At 45.5% G+C, this 15,551-nt stretch overlaps 2 protein-coding genes across 2 annotated transcripts in view; both read left to right on the forward strand.

Moving 5' to 3' along the window:
• LOC140185043 (uncharacterized) overlaps window positions 1–15,551 on the forward strand; it is a 423,878-nt gene that overhangs the window by 118,787 nt on the left and 289,540 nt on the right. The gene's annotated exons all lie outside the window — the stretch shown is intronic.
• On the forward strand, window positions 222–14,517 carry LOC140185294 (zinc-binding protein A33-like). Its single transcript, XM_072238680.1, has 6 exons — window positions 222–632; window positions 1,222–1,317; window positions 1,733–1,966; window positions 4,889–4,911; window positions 4,986–5,104; window positions 11,519–14,517. Exons 1-6 carry the CDS (start codon window positions 222–224, stop codon window positions 12,073–12,075), a joined length of 1,440 nt encoding a protein of 479 aa, XP_072094781.1. The 3' UTR covers window positions 12,076–14,517.

A 15,551-nucleotide genomic window follows, 5' to 3' on the forward strand; every position in this document is an offset into this window, starting at 1 on the left:
AGACAGTCCATGGCCGCGTTTTCTTATCTGTTGCCTGTTTAATGTGTTTTTGATCCCACACTAAACATAGAAATAGCCAGAATTTCCACTGAACACATCCAGCAAAACCATGTTCATCCCCCGTGTCTGCAGCGCGTGTAGTGGACAATCGCGGTACTGCAGGGGATCAGCAGCTCCCCGAAAGTGAAAGCGTTCTGAATCAGGAAGTGCTGGGAGTTAACATGGCTTCGAAAGGACCGGTCGAGAGTTTAACCGAGGAGGCAATTTGTCCCATCTGTCTGGATTTCTTCACCGATCCGGTTACACTGCAGTGTGGACACAACTTCTGTCGCTCTTGTATAACACAGTATTGGAAAAGGGAGGAGAGAAACTCCTGCCCGGAATGTAGAGAGGTGTTTGCTGACCGCACCCTCAGGGTCAATCGGGCCTTAGTAAATCTGGCCGAAAAAGCTCGAAATCTAAACCTGAATCCGAAAGGGAAGGAAAGCAAACCTCACTGCGAGGAACATGAGGAGGAACTGAAGTTGTTTTGTGAAACGGACAAAACACTGATCTGTATGATCTGTGCAGCTGCGCAGGAACACAGAGAGCACCGCTTCAAGCCGATTAAAGAAGCTGTTACACTCTACAAGGTAAAACTAACGTTAATTTCATCTATCCGTCCCACAGCCCATCCCACACCCCACATCTCTCCGCTCTCTGTCGGAATCGCGCCCCGTACTGTATCGCCCTTGTCCATTCGCTCCTCCCCACTGATCTCCCTCCTGGCACTGACACCTGGAAGCGAGACAAGTGCTACACCTGACTCCTAACCTCCTCGCTCGTCACCATTCAGGCTCCAAACAGCCCCAATTCCTCCCGTTTCTTCCCTGATCGATTGTCCTCTCGTACAGATTCCTTCTTCTCCAGCTCTTTACCTCTTCCGCCTGTCCCCTCTCAGCTTCTAATTTCATCACACAACCCCACGTCCCCCCTCACGTTGTCTCACCCGTCACCTGTCAGCTGGTTTTCATCCCCAACCTTTTTATTCTGGCTTCTGCCCCGTCCCTTCCCAGTCCTAATGAAGGGTCTCATCCCGAAACACAGACTGTTTATTCCCCTTCGTAGATGCTGCCTGACTCACTGAGTTCCTCCGGCATTTTGTGTGTGATGATCGGGTTTGATCAGCTGTTTGTTTTGATCTTTTTTTTGTTACTTTTTCCTTCGCTCTCTGACTTCCAGGATCAGTTGAAAACTTCCTTAGACTCTCTCACAAAAAAGAAATCAGACTTCCAGGAAAAGGAACAGCAACAGAAAGAGAAGATTTCTGGAGTTCGGGTGAGGCTTCCTGAGCGGAATTTCTGATATTACTGTATAGCTTTGCTCCCTTTAAAGCAGAATAGCAGAGTATCGCAGCTCCAGTGACCTGGGTTCGATCCTGACCTCTGGTGCTGTCTGTGTGGAGTTTGCATGCTCTCCCTGTGACCACAACAGTTTCAGACACATCCCAAGGACATGGTGGATGAATGGTTAATTACAATTAACCATGCGAAGGTGGGGGAGAGTGTATGTGAATCAGGTGGGAGTTAATGGGTCAATGGGGAGAATAGGTTTCAGGAAAACATGAGGAAATGGGGTTGATGGGAAGGTTTCAGAGCTAGCATGGACATTAATGGACCGAATGGTCTCCTTAATGTCATAAGGAAATACACATAGCAATACAGTAAATTCATCTTCACCTTTCATTCGACAGGAACAGTCACACAGTGTTCAGTCCCACGTCACATCCCAGTTTGCTGAACTGCACCAGATTATCACTGAGAAAGAGCAGAGTGTACTCAGGGATCTCAGGGAAGAAGAGAAGAGGATTCTCAATCCAATGGAGAAAAATCTTTGTGAGATTCAGAAGCAGATAAGGCTTATTCAGGAGGAAATCACTACGTTAAAGGAACAGATGGATCAAAAAGACAGTGTGATATTTCTCAAGGTGAGGGATTTTATTTCAATTTGTTTCTGTCAAAGGACACTAAATGAACAGTGGTATATTTGAAATAAACACAGCACAGCGGTCAATTCTAACAAACCAATTGCCGCTGCTGGTGACGTCACACAGATTGTTATGATTGTATGACGAGCCCTCCAGTCACTCCAATAACGACGTTCCAAAATGTCGAAGACAGGTATTCGACCCTTTATCTGCAAGATACAATCATGAGGCAATGAAACTTCAGTGTAATTAATCGTAAATTAATCAGCAACGAAGTGATCAACAAACGACAAGATATCTTCCATCCTCAGCTCAAAACTGCCCAGAACAAAGCATGAATATGTAACTTATTCCCTTCGCTATTACCAGGCTGCCACACACATGAGTAGTTACCGTAACAATCACGTACCACAGAAAACGATGCAGACAGGGTTATCAAAGACAGAAAACAGGTGCATTGCTCCCAGACACAGCATTAATAAATGGCAGTAAACTGTTTTTCACCAGACAATTGATGCAACTATTCAGGGTTGCTGTTGTCCCAAAACTGGACTTCCACAACTTCTGTACATTCCAGGACAGAATGCAAATTTCCCTGAGATAATTTATTCTGATCATAACACAGAGCTGCTGAAAGTGTCCTTACTTATCACATTAAATATCCTCTAAAACTCCCATTAACACCCAGTTCCAGTCACAGGCTGTGAGTGTGTTTGGTGTGGTGGGTGTGAGGGTCTCTTTGTCAATTCATGAAAACATAGAATGTGACCCACACATCAGACTTATCCTCTATATCCGGTTTCCATCAGGTTAGGGAAACTTTCAATGTTTCTTTAATTTTTCACATAAGTTTCATCTTCGAAATGTAGAAACAGAAACTTTGAAAACCTACAGCACAATACAGGCCCTTCAGTCCACAATGCTGTGCTGAACATGTCCTTACTTTCGGAATTATCTAGGGTTACCCATAGCCCTCTGTCTTTCTGAGCTCCATGTACCTATCCAGGAGTCTCTTAAAAGACCCCATCGTATTGGCATCCACTACCGTTGTTGGCAGCACATTCCACACATTCAGCACTCTCTGCATAAAAATATTACCCCTGACATCTCCTCTGTACATACTTCCAAGCACCTTAAAACTGTGTGCTCTCGTGCTAGCCATTTCAGTCCTGAGAAAAAGCCTCTGACTCTGATCAATGCCTCTCATCATCTTATACAGCTCCATCAGGTCACCTCTCATCCTCCGTCGCTCCAAGGAGAAAAGGCCGAGTTCACTCAACCTATTCTCATAAGGTATGCTCCCCAATCCAGGCAACATCTTTGTAAATCTCCTCTGCACCCCTTCTATGGTTTCAACATCCTTCCTGTTGTGAGGCGACCAGAACTGAGCACAGCACTCCAAGTGGGGCCTGGACAGGCTCTTACATAGCTGTGAGATTACCTCTCGGCTCCTAAACTCAGTCCCGTGGTTGATGAAGGCCAATGCACCGAATCCCTTCTTAACCACAGAGTCAACTTATGTAGCAGATTTGAGTGTCCTATGGACTCTGACCCCAAGATCCCTCTGATCCCCCACACTTCCAAGAGTCTTATCATTAATACCAAAGTCTGCTATAAAATTTCACCATTATCTGGTTTGAACTGCAAATTGCCACTTCTCAGCCCAGATTCGCATCCTATCGCTATCCCACTGTAAACTCTGACAGCCCTCCACACTATGCACAAAACCCCGAACCTTTGTGCCATCAGCAAATGTACTAACCCATCCCTCCATTTCCTCATCCAGGTCATTTATAAAAATCACAAAGCGAAAGGGTCCCAGAACAGATTTCTGAGACACACCACTGGTCACCGACCTCCATGCAGAATATGTCCCATCTACAACCACTCTTTGTCTTCTGTGGGAAAGGCAATTCTGGTTGCACAAATCAATGTCCCCTTGGATCCCTTGCTGAAATCCATTTACACTACATCTACTGTTCTACCTTCATCAATATGTTTTGTCACATCCTCAAAAAATTCAATCAGTGTCATAAGGCACGACCTGCCTTTGACAAATCCTGCCTCTCAGAATCATCTCCATCAAATTAACAACCACAGAAGTTGACTCAGTGGTCTGTAATTTTTTGGGCTATCTCTACTCGCTTTCTTGAATAAGGGAACAACATCTGCAGCCCTCCAATCCTCCGGAACATCTCCCGTCCTCATTGATGATGCAATGACTATCGCCAGAGGCTCAGCAATCTCCTCCCTCACCTCCCACAGTGGCCGGGGGTACATCTCATCCGGTCTCCATCATAAACAGGCCATTCGGTCCGTCATCCTCCAACAATTTCCCTGCTTCAGAATTCTCTTCCCACACCCAGCAACAGTGCCCTGAACTCCATGGTCCCTCACGTGTTTATCCAGTTTTCCCCATTACATTCAATCTCTCCTCTTCCGCTACAACCAATCCTGTGGCAGTGAGTTCCTCTTCACTAAATTTCATATGGGATTTATTCAAATCCACATGGAATTTCATCTCCCACAATTCTTCCCATAAATAGAGGTACATCCTCCCCCCGAAACACACACACACACACACACACACACACACACACACACACACACACACACACACACACACACGCACACACACAATTAAATCCATCACTGATCTTAAATTCCTCCATCTTATCACCCTAATGGCATATCCAGATGAAAATGCACAACCTGCCCTGTCTTCCCCGTAAGTTTCATCCTCTCAGTAATGGTCTGGTGTTCAGAAACTTTCCCTGTAATTTAACCCGTGGTTCTGTATTGGTTGTGTTTGTGAGTGACTGCGGGAGTGGGAATTTTCAACACCTTTTAATGATTTGGATGAAATTCATGATGCGGACAGTGAATCCAAGTCTAATCAGATTTATGTCTGATTTATTTCAGGAGGAAGCTCGTCGGAACAGGAGGTAGGACATACCCTTTATTGAAAACCTGTATAGTTCAAACTTGCTGTTTATAACAAGTAGTTTAATATTTACAGGATTAATGACGATGTCCAGGAATTGTCAGTGACAGATGAGGCCCAACCGTTTGAAAAATTCCATCACCCCTATTTGTTGAACACAGTGCTGAGAGAAACACTTGATGCCGTTAATCGAGGTAAAACTTACAAAGATTCATTTCTCCTTGTTCAATTAAGTTCCAATGTGAAGTGAGAATTGTCTGTAATTTGGTTTGGGCGGGGAGGTTGGGAACGAGTGAAGCGATAGGACTGATTGTAAAAATGTAAAGATATCATGCAGTCGGACTGTCAGATAGGGCGGACAGGTACAAGGACAAAATTGCAGCCAGCAGGGTGAGTATCAGTGCATTAGGGATGCAGAATAGAAATGGTAGCAGATACAGTACTCAAAGTGTTAATTCTCAATGCATGGAGTGTGAGAAATAAGGTGGATGATCTTGTTGCACTATTACAGATTGTCAGGTATGATGTTGTGGCCATCACTGAATCATGGCTGAAGGATGGTTGTAGTTGGGAGCTGAATGTCCAAGGTTACACATTGTATCGGTGGTATAGGAAGGTAGGCAGAGGGGGTGATATGGTTCTCCTGGTAAATCAATAGAAAGATGTAACATAGGATTGGAAGATGTTGATTCCTTGTGGGTTGAGTTAAGGAAATTCAGAAGTGAAAATGACACTGATGACAGTCACATACAGGATCCCAACAGTAGCTGGATGTGGACCACCGATTACAACTGGAAATAGAAAAGGCCGATCAAAAGGACAATGTTATGATCGTCATGGGATGTGAGGAGAGTGAATTTGTTGAATGCTGTCTGATGGATGTTTAGAGCAGTTTGTCGTTGAGCCTACTCGGGGAACAACTCTACTGGATTGGGTGTTATGTATTGAACCAGAGGTGATGAGGTAAAAGAACCCTTAGGAGAGAATGCTCACAACATAACTGAGTTCAACCTGAAATTTGATAAGCAGAAAGTAACGTCTGACGTTGTAGTAATCAAGGAGTTGGCCAAAGTAAATTTGTCAGAAATGGTGTCAGTTTCTGGGAAAATGAGGAAGGTGAAGGATAGACGTATTCCAAAAATAAATAAATACTCAAATGGCAAAATACTACAACAAGCTAATGTAAATGCAAAAGGGTGGGCATACAACAAAGTAAAAATTAATAGGAGACAGAGAATTGGGAAGCTTTTAAATACCTACAGAGAGGAACTGAAAGAATGATTGAGAGGAGAAAAATGAAATATTAAATTGAATTGAACTGACTGTTACTTACATTCTTCATATGAACGAGCAGTAAAATTCTTTACGTTATGTCTCCGTCTAAATGTGCCATTTACAGTGTCCGTGCTGGGTTGAGCGTCGAGCTAGCAACGCAGCCTCGTAAAAATAAGAAAGCCGGCTTAAAAAACGCCGTCATAACTGCATTCCGATGACTCCACTCGGAGTTAAGGGCTTTCTTCTTCTTCTCTTCATGATAAACTACATGTATAACATGCTTGTCAATATAACGTAGAAACACAGTTAGCTCAGCATGAGTTAAGCAGGCTGATGGCCTGGTGGAAGAAGATGTCCCTGGACTCTGTTGGTCCTGGCTTTTATGCTGCGGTACCGTTTCCTGGTTGGTAGCAACTGGTACAGTTTGTGGATGGGGTGACTCGGGTCTCCAAAGATCCTTCAGGCCCTGTTTACACACCTGTCTTTGTAAAACAAATGAGCAAACAATATCAAATTGTTTTTCAAGTATTGTACAAAAAATAAAATAGAGATGAGAGTGGATATAGGACCACTAGAAAATAAGGCCGGATATAGCAACAGGGAATAAAGAGATGGCAGATGAACTAAATGAGTATTTTGCATCAATCTTCACTGTGGAAGACACTGGCACTGTGCCAGATGTTGAAGAGTGCGAGGGAAGAGAAGTGAGTGCAGTTACTGTTACAGGGGAGAAGGTGCTCAAAAAGCTGAAAGACTTAAAGATACGTAAGTCACTCAGACCAGATGAACTGCACCCTAGTGTTCTGAAAGAGGTAACGGTAGACATTGTGGAGGCAGTTGAAATGATCTTTCAAAAATCATTGGGCTCTGGCATGGTGCTAGAGGACTGGAAAACTGTAAATGTCACTCAACTCTATAAGTAAGGAGGAAGGCAGCAGAAAGGAAATTATAGACCAGTTAGCCTCACCTCTGTGGTTGGGAAGACGTTAGTGTCAATTGTTAAGTATGAGGTTATGGAATACTAGGTGACACTGGACAAGATAGGACAAGTCAGCATGGCTTCCTTTAGGGAATATTTTGCCTGGCAATCCTGTTGGAATTCTTTGAGGAGATTACACGTAGGGTAGATAAAGGGGTTGTAGTGCATGTAGTATATTTGGACTTGCAGAAGCCTTTGACAAGGTTGCACACAGGTTAACAAGTTAAGAGCCCACGGTGTTACAGAAATGTTATTGGTATGGGTAGAGCATTGGCTGGTTGGTAGGATATACAATGCTGGAAAATTCATGGTCATGTACTTTGGTAGTCGACATAATATGCAGATTATTTTAAATGGGGAGAAAATCCAAAAATCTGAGATGGAAATGGACCTGGGAGTCCTTCTGCAGAACACCCTAAAGGTTAACTTGCAGGTAGAGTCAGTTGTGAGGAAGGTAAATCCAATGTTAGCATTCAGTTCAAGGGGTTTAGTATACAAGAGCAGGGATGTGATGCTGAGAATTTATAAGGCACTGGTGAGGCCTTGCCTTGGGTATTGTGAACAACTTTGGGCTCCTCATCTGAGAAAAGATGTGCTGGCATCATTGAGTGATCAGAGGAGGTCATAAGGATGATTCCGGGAATGAAAGGGTTATCAGACGTGAAACATTTGATAGCTCTGTGTCTGTATTCGCTGGAATTTAGAAAGATGAGGGGGGAATCTCATTGAAACCTTTCGAATGTTGAAAGGCCAAGACAGAGAAGATGTGGAAAGGATGTTTCCCATGGTGGGGGAGTCTAGGAAAAGAGGGCACAGCCTCAAGATAGAGGGGCGTCTATTTAGATACAGAGTTTGAACACAGTATCAAAGTTTGTGGGGAGAAGGCCAGGAAGTGGGGTTGAGGAGGAGAAAAAAAGGTTCGGTCATGATTGAATGGCGGGGCAGATTCGATGGGCCAAATGGCCTAATTCTGCTCCTATATCTTATGGTCTTATGGTTGTCAGACCACTACATTGAAGCATTGTGAGAATGAGCCCAGACACACCAACCAGCATTGGCGTCTTTCAAGATTTCATCTCAGTAGAAACACACACAGCATAACCGGCCTGGCAAAACTCCTCCACACACATACACAAGAGGAATGGGCAGATTGTAGTCAGAGTCTCAGCAATGTACATTGTTATTTCCCTCAGTAACCTGGAAACTATTGTCTTCAGACACGGTAATTTACTTATTTAAACAACTCACACTTGTCACACATTGTCAGCAACACCAGACATGTGATGACACAGTGTGACATACAAATATTTCAATGTGCACACTCTCCTTCAATGTGTACACACAAACACACTGATATTCACCACAATCAACACACAAACACACGCACACACACACACACACACACACACACATAATATCAGGGTGTGACACACGACCAAAGAGACAAGCACAAATTCCCATTTAGGAATGAAATCTGCCGTCCTTACCCAGTCTGCCTGTTCTGTGACACTGAGCTACCCTCTGACGTGAGGTCACATCAACAGTTCACAGACAGACTCCGGGGTGAGATTGCTCAGGAGGATGATCTGGGAGGGTTTGACAGATGTTGAACCCACGGCCCACTTCATCCATCTGCTAGAGTAAGATGTCTTCCTGAGCATGTCCCGTTTGTCTGTGTTTGTCCCAGATCCCTCTGACCATTTCCTATCTGTGTACTTGTCCAAATGTATTTTAAAATATTTTAATTTTACCTGTTTCTACAGCATCTGACAGCAAATTCCATTTACCCACCTCCCTCTCTGCGAGAATGTTACCCTATAGGTCCCTCATACAAACTTCCCCTCTCACTTTCAATCTGAGCCCTCTGGTTCTGTACTCCCATTTCTCAGAAAAAAGGCTCACTTTATCTCAGCCCGTTGTGAATGTATTTACCTCGATAAGGAGTCGTTCCTCAACATCCTACACTACAGCTAAATAGCCCAAGCATATCCACTCTCCGCTTTTAATCCAAGCCCCCCAGTCCTGGTAACATCCTCCTGAAGCTTCCTGTCCAGGGTAATGACATCCTCCCCATATTCGGGGAACCGGAAATGCAGACAGTACCACACTTGGAGTATTGTGAGCAGTTTTGGGTCCCTTATATCAGAAAAGGTGTGCTGGCTTTAGAAAGGGTCCAGGAGGTTCACAAGAATGATTCCAGGAATGAAAGAGTTAACCTGTGAGGAGTGTTTGATGGCCTGGGCCTGCATTCCCAGGAGTTTTGAAGAATGGCAGATGATTATCTGTCTCAACCCTATTCACCCGCCTCCTCCACATAACTTTTGACGCCCTGACTAGTCAAGAAGTTTGCGTACCAACTTCTGCTTTAAAAATCAAACATGAGAAAATCTGCAGATGCTGGTAATCCAGGCAACACAGGTCCTGATGAAAGGTCTCGGCCTGATCTCCCTTAACCTATTTGGAGAGAGTTATGTTGGGAGGATGTTTCCCATAATGGGTGGGTCGAGAACAGAAGGCACAGCCTCTGACGAGAGAATGTCCATTTAGAACAAAGATGAGGAGGAATTCCTTTATCCACAGGACAGTGAATCTGCCACAGGCAACTGTGAAGGCAATTAATTGAGTATATTTAAAGCGGAGCAACACACACACATTGCTGGAGGAAATCAGCAGGCCAGGAAGCATCTATGGAAAAGAGTAAACAGTTGACAGTTCAGACTGAAACCCTTCATCAGGACCTGTGTTTCTTCAGGGTCACTGCAACTTCTCCCCCTGTCCTAATGAGGGGATGCGGTCGATGGGGTTGTGGGAAAGGGGACAAAGGGATCCCCATCTCCATCTTTGTCCCCCTCCAGCTTCTCATAACGTTTACACACACAGTTCACCCACAGGCTTTCCACCCCTCCCCCACCTGGTTCTGGTTCAATCTGCCGTTTATCCCTCCCCTGCTGGTTCCCATTATCAACTCCTTTACTGTCTCGAACCTTCACACTCCCCCACTCCACACTTCACACTCACAAATGAATGTTAACATTGAATGAAGGGCCTGTTCCTGTGCTGTACTGTTCTGTGTTCTCTGTTCCCTGTTCGGAAGAATGAGAGGAGATCTCAGGGACACACAAAATTCTTTCAGGGCTCAACAGGCAGGATACAGGGAGGATGCTTCCTCTGTCTGAGGAGTCAAGGGTCAGGGGTCACTGTCTGTTTGGAATTCTCTGCACCCGTAGGGGGAGGTGGTTTGGGGTTTCTTATCCATTCAGTTCACAGAGCCATCGCCGTACAGCATAGAAATGTGCCCTTCGACCCATTACCTCTGTGCTGACCTATTTACCCATCTACATTCATCCTTTTGGCCGGCATGAGGTCACTCTCCTTCTGTGCCTTGCCTGTTGAAGTGTCTGTCCAAGTGTCTCTTAAACACAGAGGACTGGAGGCCTGTGACCCGCAGAGGTCGGTTCTGGGGCCGGGCGGGGTTTGTTATTCATATTAATGATTTGTATGATAGTCTAGGTGACATAGTTAGTAGGTTTGTAGGTGACACTAAAATTCATCGTATATTGGACAGCGAATAGTATTATCTACGGTCACAAAAGTCCCTAGGGGAGACATTAGTTGTCCATCCGCTTTCGTCGGGATAAACCACGGGAAAGGTTCATGTTGGCCACCAGACCACGCCTGAGGCCCAGCGGCCTTTCCACCGGTCCCTGGGGTCGCGCTGCCCGAGTCTCCCCCGATCCTCGGAGCCGCGCTGCCCGAGTCTCCTCCCGAGCCCCGGGACCGCGCTGTCCGAGTCTCCCCGCGATCTCCGGGGCCGCGCTGCCCGAGTCTCCCCCCGGTCCCCGGGGCCGCTCTGCCCGAGTCTCCCCCCGATCACCGGGGCCGCGCTGCCCGAATCCCCCCCCCCCGATCCCCGGGGCCGCGCTGCCCGAGTCTCCCCCCGGTCCCCGGGGCCGCTCTGCCCGAGTCTCCCCCCGATCCCTGGGGCCGCTCTGCCCGAGTCTCCCCCCGATCCCCGGGGCCGCGCTGCCCGAGTCTCCCCGCGATCTCCGGGGCCGCGCTGCCCGAGTCTCCCCCCGGTCCCCGGGGCCGCTCTGCCCGAGTCTCCCCCCGATCACCGGGGCCGCGCTGCCCGAATCCCCCCCCCGATCCCCGGGGCCGCGCTGCCCGAGTCTCCCCCCGGTCCCCGGGGCCGCTCTGCCCGAGTCTCCCCCCGATCCCTGGGGCCGCTCTGCCCGAGTCTCCCCCCGATCCCCGGGGCCGCGTTGCCCGAGTCTCCCCCCGATCCCCGGGGCCGCGCTGCCCGAGTCTCCCCACGATCCCCGGGGACTCTCTAATTCTCCGTTTCTGCCCCCAGTCTCTGTCACCCTGGATGTGGAAACGGCGAGTCCGTATCTCGAGGTGTCTGAGGATCAGAAGAATGTGAGACGGAACGGGACCAGGAGCGATCTCCCTGACAGCGGGAAGAGATTCACAAACCGGGCTTGTGTGCTGGGATCGGAGGGATTCACATCGGGGAGACATTACTGGGAGGTGGAGGTGACGGGGAATCGGGTCTGGTGGCTGGGAGTCGCCGCAGAATCTGTGGAGAGGAAAAGATGGGTTAGTCTGAGTCCGGAGACCGGATTCTGGATCATCGGGCGGGATGGTGACGTGTTATATCGGGATTGTGACCTATTCTTTGGGTTTATCCCCTCCCCTGGGCCTCGTCTCCCTGCTGGTCCCATCCCCGAGAGGGTGGGAGTTTATCTCAGTTACGAGTCTGGGACAGTTTCATTTTACAACGCGGAGACCAAGTCCCACCTCCACACCTTCACTGGGAATAAATTCACGGGGAAACTTTATCCTTTCTTCTGGCCTCGGGATGTAAACCAGTGTCTGAGAATATGCTCCGGTTCCGTTCCAGGTCTGTAAACGGGTCGGGTCCCGGGACCGGCGTCAGGAGTAAAGTCCCTGTAAATATAAATGTCCGGAGAGTGAAATAAACACGAGATGAGAATTATTGATCTGTTAATTTTAACTTGTTCACTGCATCCGACAACGGAACAGAACCACCGTGCATTCAGCAGCAGACGTGGACGGCGGGTCCTGAGCTCCCCCGGGTCCTAAAGTCCACCCGTAAATCGGACAAGTGGGGGCGGTAGTGACTGGGAGAGGGGGGTCAGGGTGAATCTCGGTAAGACCATAACACACAGGAGCAGAATTAGGCCGTTCAGCCCATAGACTCCGCTCCGTCATTCCATCAGGGCTGATCCCGGATCGCAATCAACCCCATACACCTGCCTTCTCACCATGTCCTTTGATGGCCTGATCGATCAGGAAATGATCAACCTTCTCCTTAAATATACCCACAGACTTGGCCTCCGCCGCAGTCAGTGATAGAGTATTCCACAGGGTCACTACTCTCTGGCTAAAAATATTCCTCCTGACCTCTGTTCAAAAGGTCTCCCCTCAATGTTGAGAATGTGTCCTCTAGTCTGGATATCCCCACCATATGAAACAACCTCTCCACATCCACCCTATCTAGTCCTTTCAACACTCGGTAGGTTTCAATGAGACTCCCCTTTCCTTTCTGAGATATGGGACCCAAAACGTTGATTAAACTCCCAAGTACGGCCTAACTAGTGTCTTATGAAGGCTCAGCATTATCTCCTTGCTTAAGTATTCTATTTCCCTTCAAAGAAAAGCCAGCATTGCATTTCCCTTCTTTACCACAGACTGAAAATGGGAAATAACCTTCTGGGACTCTTGCAGGAGAACTCCTAAGCCCCCTGCATCCAAGTAAATGATATCCACCGCCTCTCATTTGTCCACCTTCTTTTTCACTTCCTCAAAGACATCTAAAGGTTTGTTAGGCACGGTTTTCTTTCACAGAAATCATGCTGACATTGACTTATTTTATCATTAGTCTCCAAACACCTTGAAAACCCAACTTCGATAAAAGACTTCAATACTTTCTCTACCACTGAGGTCAGGCTAACTGGCCTATAATTTCCTTTCTTTTGCCTTTCTCCCTTCTTAGAGAGTGCAATTTTCTATTTTCCAGTCCTACAGGACCATGCCAGAATCCAGTGATTCTTGAAAGATCGTGACCAATGCATTCATTATCTCTTCAACATCCCTCAGGACTCTGGGATGTAGTCCATCTGGTCCAGGTGACTTATCCACCTAAAGACCTTTGAGTTTGTCCAGCTCTTTTTCCTTTGTAATAGCAAAGTCACTCAATCCTGCTGTGTCTTCCACAGTGAAAACTGTTGCAAAGTATTCATCAAGTTCAGCTGCCATTTCTTTGTCCCCCATTACGACCTCACCAGTATTATTTTCCAGTGGTCCAATATCAACTCTCGTCTCCCTTTCACTCCTTATTTAACTGGGGAAAAACTCTGAGTGTCCTGCTTTATATTATTGGCTAGTTTGCCTCATATTTCATCTTTAACATTCTTATCGCTTTTTAGTTGCCTTTTGTTGCATTTTCAAAGCATCCAATAATCGAGCATCCCACTCACTTTTGCAACCTTATATGCCATTTCCTCAGGTTTTACACAGTCCCTAACTTTCCTTGTCAGCCACGGGTGCCTACCCCCGCCATTTGAGAAGTTCTTCTATGTGCCAAACATACACTAATACAATTCAAAGCAGTGCATAGGGCCCATATGTCTAAAGATAAATTAGCCCATTTTTATTCCCCTATAAACCCTATTTGTGACAGATGTTACTCTGAGGTGGCTTCCTTAACTCATATGTTTTGGTCATGTCCTCTTTTGGAAAATTTCTGGAAGATATTTTTGATATTATTTCAACAGTTTTCCATTTTGATTTACAACCTCATCCTATTACGGTAATTTTGGTTTCCCAATGATAGAACATAGACTTTTATCCTCTTCAGTCTGTTGGATGATCACATTTTTACTTTAATGGCCAGAAGATCCATTTTATTGTACTGGAAGGAGACAATCCTCCTACCACATTTCAATGGTTTTCCCAAACTATATTATGTTTAAATTTATAAAAAAAATCAGAAGTGACATTTTTGATCCTTCGGTTAAATTTGAAGAGACTTGTGAATCATTTATTCCACATTTTCATATGATGTAATTTGACTTTTCTGAATCCTTCTTATTAACTCCAAATATATGAATAGAGGAGCGGAGTTGACAACATTACTGAACGTGTTCGATTTAAGATATTGGTCTAGCTTTGTTTAGTTCCATTTGCTTTTTCTCAGGGCGCGGGGGGGTCTTTTGTTTTTTGTTTTTTTTTGTTTTTTTTTATTTCTTTCTTCTCTATAATTAATTATTTTAAGAGTTTGGAAGTCTATTATACCTGTATTATTTGAAATCTTTTTTGCACGTGCTTATCAGCAATAAGATTATTCCAATCTCTCTGTATCAATATTGTTATTCTGTTTATAATTTTGGAAAATTAATAAAAAGGTTTAAAAAGAAAGAAAGAAAGAACTTCCTCTGTGGGACATGTTTATCCTGCACCTTGCAAACTATTCCCAGATACTCAGCCACCTCTGCTCACCGTCACCCCACCAGTATCCTCCTCCAATTCACCTGGGCAAGCGCCTCTCTCATGCCTCTGTAATTCCCATTTATTCCATTGTGAGCCTGATACATGTGACTTAGGTTTCTCCCTATGAAATTGCAGTATGAATTCAATTATATCATGATCACTGCCTCTGATGGGTTCCTTTACTTTAAGCTCCCGAATAAGGTCAGGGTTATTGTACAACACCTAATGAAGGATGACCTTTCCCCAAGTCGGCCCAAGCACAAGCTGCTCTGAAAAGCCGTCTCATAGGCATTCAACAAATTCCCCCTCTTGTGATCCGACATCAACCTGATTTTCCCAATCCCCTCGCATATTGAAATCCCTCATTACAATTGTGACATTACCATTATTACATGCCTTTTCCCTCTAATTACTGTGAATTAACTTAAAGTCACTCCCACAACTTAATAAAGTGTTTATCTGAAAACTATCTACTCCCCCAAAGATTGTACTGAGACTGCAATTAATCTTTCAGCCTTATATGCCGCACACTGAAATAGTATGTGTTTAACAGTTTCATAATTTCAAAATGTACATGACACAGAATGAAGTTTTCCAATTAGATGCAAAGCATAATTAAGTATACAGTGGGCAATTCTAAGTTGTGTCAATATAATTCCTTCCCTTCTTGTTTTAAGGCCTTCTTCTGTAAACCCAACAGGTTTATGTATTCTGTAAAGGTGTCTGTCCTTGTGTCCATTATCTTACAAGTCTTGACATAAGCCACTAATTCTTCACCCTTAGCTTCTGATTTGCTCAGTGGAAGGTCTCTATCCACAGTTGAACTTTTAAAAGGGTTTTTTTTTTTTGCTAAGCAGTCAGCCTGATCATTT

The sequence above is a fragment of the Mobula birostris genome, chromosome 20, assembly GCF_030028105.1.
Source record: "Mobula birostris isolate sMobBir1 chromosome 20, sMobBir1.hap1, whole genome shotgun sequence".
NCBI classification, from domain to species: Eukaryota; Metazoa; Chordata; class Chondrichthyes; order Myliobatiformes; family Myliobatidae; genus Mobula; species Mobula birostris.

Bases quoted from the DNA above. Each gene is read 5' to 3' on its own strand.
- LOC140185294 (XM_072238680.1), top strand. From the start codon at position 222: ATGGCTTCGAAAGGACCGGTCGAGAGTTTAACCGAGGAGGCAATTTGT. The intron at 1,967-4,888 runs GTGAGGGATTTT...GATTTATTTCAG, and splicing joins ACAGTGTGATATTTCTCAAG to GAGGAAGCTCGTCGGAACAG. The intron at 4,912-4,985 runs GTAGGACATACC...TAATATTTACAG, and splicing joins GAAGCTCGTCGGAACAGGAG to GATTAATGACGATGTCCAGG.